At 50.4% G+C, this 3,040-nt stretch overlaps 1 protein-coding gene across 1 annotated transcript in view; it reads left to right on the top strand.

Annotated features, from left to right (window-relative positions):
- RXFP3 (relaxin/insulin-like family peptide receptor 3) overlaps window positions 1-833 on the top strand; it is a 1,346-nt gene extending 513 nt beyond the window's left edge. The window contains 1 exon segment of the mRNA XM_010154070.1: window positions 1-833. This exon segment is cut by the window's left edge and continues 36 nt beyond it. Within this exon segment, the coding sequence (XP_010152372.1) occupies window positions 1-833 (833 nt within the window).
- Window positions 834-3,040: the final 2,207 nt, after the last annotated feature.

The raw sequence follows: 3,040 nt of genomic DNA, 5'->3' as shown, positions 1-3,040 counted from the left end.
ACCGCTCTGTGGCTTCAGCCTTGAAGAATCAACGGCGACGTGACTCACTGGGTGGCTGCTGCTCTGCCAAGTGGCTTTGTGCACTCATCTGGCTGTCAGCTATCCTGGCTTCCCTGCCTCATGCCATTTTTTCCACCACTGCCACCGTCTTTGATGACGTGCTCTGCCTGGTCAAGTTCCCTGAGGGCCGAGGTAGCAATGCCCAGTTCTGGCTGGGTCTGTACCACATCCAGAAGGTGCTGCTGGGCTTTGTGCTGCCACTGGCCATCATCAGTTTCTGCTACTTGCTCCTGGTGCGCTTCATCAGTGACAAGCATGTTGGCAGCACCTGCAGTGGCCCCAGCACCAGGCGCCGCTCCAAAGTGACTAAGTCAGTGTCCATCGTGGTGCTGTCTTTCTTCTTGTGCTGGCTGCCGAACCAAGCGCTCACAACGTGGGGCATCCTCATCAAACTCAACGTGGTGCACTTCAGTACTCAGTACTTCCTCTCCCAAGTGTACCTCTTCCCCATCAGCGTGTGCCTGGCGCATTCCAACAGCTGCCTCAACCCCATCCTCTACTGCCTCATGCGCAGGGAGTTTCGCAAGGCACTGAAGAGCCTTCTCTGGAGGATCACCTCTCCTTCCCTCACCGCCATGCGCCCTTTCACCGACACCACCAAGCCTGAGCAGGAGGAGCAGGCCCTGCATGCCTTGGTGCCCATCCACCCGGTCACTGCGTCTTCACCTGCTGCAACCGCCCAGCCGGAGGTGGCCTACTACCCCCCGGGGGTGGTGATGTACAGCAGCCGCTATGACCTGCTGCCGGCCAGCTCCACGGAGCAGCGCTGCTGAGATGGGCAGGGGGCTCTGGGGGGTGGGACTGCGGGTTTTCTGACTATGGGGATATTGAATGCTTGGTAGGTACAAGGGGAGGAGGGATGGGTGAAGGAGGGCTTCTGTGTGAGAGAGGCTCTTTTGGAGTTGTTGTCTGCTCTCGGAAGCTTGTTGATGGGAACTCATTTCTTGAAAGTGTCACCCAGACTGGAGAACAGGAGGAGGAGGCATTAGTGGGGCACTAGGGATTAGGGTGTCCCTAGGAGATGCTTTTTAGTGCCTGTATCTGTTCTGGAGAGAAGAACTGGGGGATGCAATGGGACTCCATTGAGGGAGGATGCAGGATGTTCAGGACACCATAGGGAGGAAAGGGGCAGGATGGGTTGGGGCAAGGCTGGGAGGCCTCAGTTTTATCCCCCCAACCTGGAGGTGCAAGTGGCCAGCAGCCCTTCTACGCCTGTGTGTGTGTTTGTGGCAGGGTGCGGGAGCTGGGCTGCTGTCTCACTGTTGTGTGACATTGTAAATGATGCCAGCCCAGCTGTGATCACTGCTTCCTGTGCTTCGGTGACGGCACAGGGCTCAGGTAGCCTATTTCATACCTGCCCTGATACAATCAGCAGGACAAGTGGGTACAAGGCTCCTGCTTGTTCAGATTTGGCCTCTTTCCCCTCTCTTTGGGGACAAGGAGCACTGTGCTCCTCTCCAGATCTGTGCAGGATCTGCTTTTCCAGCTCCCCACATCCCCTCTGCTGCTGCCAGGACACAGAACAATTCAGAAATCCAAGGAGAAACCCAAGAACAGGACTTGAAGCTTCATGGAAAGGTGTTGCTTTGGCTGGGTTGGGGTGGTGTGACCCCCCTGACATTGTGTTCCCCAGCCTCTCTCTGGGCTGCTAAGGGAAAACCCACAGCTCCAAACCATGTGTGGCAAGGCAGGCATCTCTCCCAGGGCGCTCAGACTGCAGGCTTAGTTCTTGCTGCGCTACGAACTGTTCGTATTTCATGCCAGGAAATCGGCACAACTGTAAATTAAAAGGGGAGAAAAACCCCAATAACCAAACCCAAATCATAGCCACTTCAAGCTGCTTGCTCTGGGATACTTCTGCGTTCAGCTAAAACCAAGCACAAAGGTTCTTGTTCAGCTGCAGTGTTTGTTAGGGGTCTGCACTGATACTTGCCAATGATTCAACTAACTCCAGTTCAATTCCTCTGGTGTGAGCTGCCCTAGAGCCTGCAGTTCAGTGCTCTCGCACCCTGGAGAAGGGCAGGGACAATGCCTGTCTCAGCCTGCGCTCCAGAGAAGGAGCTGGGAAAAATTTGATGTTGTTCTTAAATGAACTTAAAATTACACTTTTTCCATGCTTTTATAAGCTGTGAAAATTTTTATGGTAATGGTATATATTTACTTTTTAAAATATTTTAAATTATTTTTCTTCATAATTTAAAATGGAAAGGTCAATATATTTCTTTTAAAAGATGGAAAAATGCAACAGTTCTGGTTTTGTTGTCAAAACACAAATTTGTTAATTCCTAGTACTCATGTGGCATGAGTATATAAATACAATTTTCATAGCCTCTTTCTATTTCAAAACCCTTCTCCTGCAGCCTAACTCCAACATCTGCCCAACTCTGCTAAAAAGGCATTTCTGCAGAGGGTTGTTTGTCACCTCTAACTAGTGATGTGGAGCAAACTTGCTATTTCTGTCCAGAGAAAATTGCAGTGCAGTTAGTGGTAATTATGCTTTGCAGACTCTGTTAGGTTTACTGTATTTGTTGATAATTCCTGTTAAAATTCAGGTTTGGTCTGGAAGCAGCTGGTTCTGCTACTTGCAAGGAGAAGCTGCTGTTCTGGTTTTCTTTTTCAAGGGAGAAGAGACTTCTACTACAGCCTTGGGTGCTTGCTAGCTGGGAAGGTAACAGGTGGCCAAAGAAGAAGGGCAGAAGTGAGCCGGCAGCTGATGAACTTACACAGATGCAAAGACTGAAGAAATCAGATAAATCCACAGAAGAACTTGAGCATCTAAGTACTGTACAACTACCCCTCTATGTTCCTAAGTCCTGACTTGGCTGCTAGTTGAAGTCTGTAGGTATCTAAAGTTTTTTTCTAGTAAATTTTTCTGTGCCTAGAAGTCTGCTCCTGAGCATGCCTATATCTGCTTAAGGCTGTAGCATTTACCTCTGCGCTTCATGGGGATATCTCAGTCAGGACTGGCCGCAGCGTGTAT

This window comes from Eurypyga helias, unplaced genomic scaffold, assembly GCF_000690775.1.
Source record: "Eurypyga helias isolate BGI_N326 unplaced genomic scaffold, ASM69077v1 scaffold24166, whole genome shotgun sequence".
NCBI classification, from domain to species: domain Eukaryota; kingdom Metazoa; phylum Chordata; class Aves; order Eurypygiformes; family Eurypygidae; genus Eurypyga; species Eurypyga helias.
The sequence above is the reverse complement of the archived record's forward strand: the minus strand, read 5'-3'. Positions and strand labels throughout refer to the sequence as shown.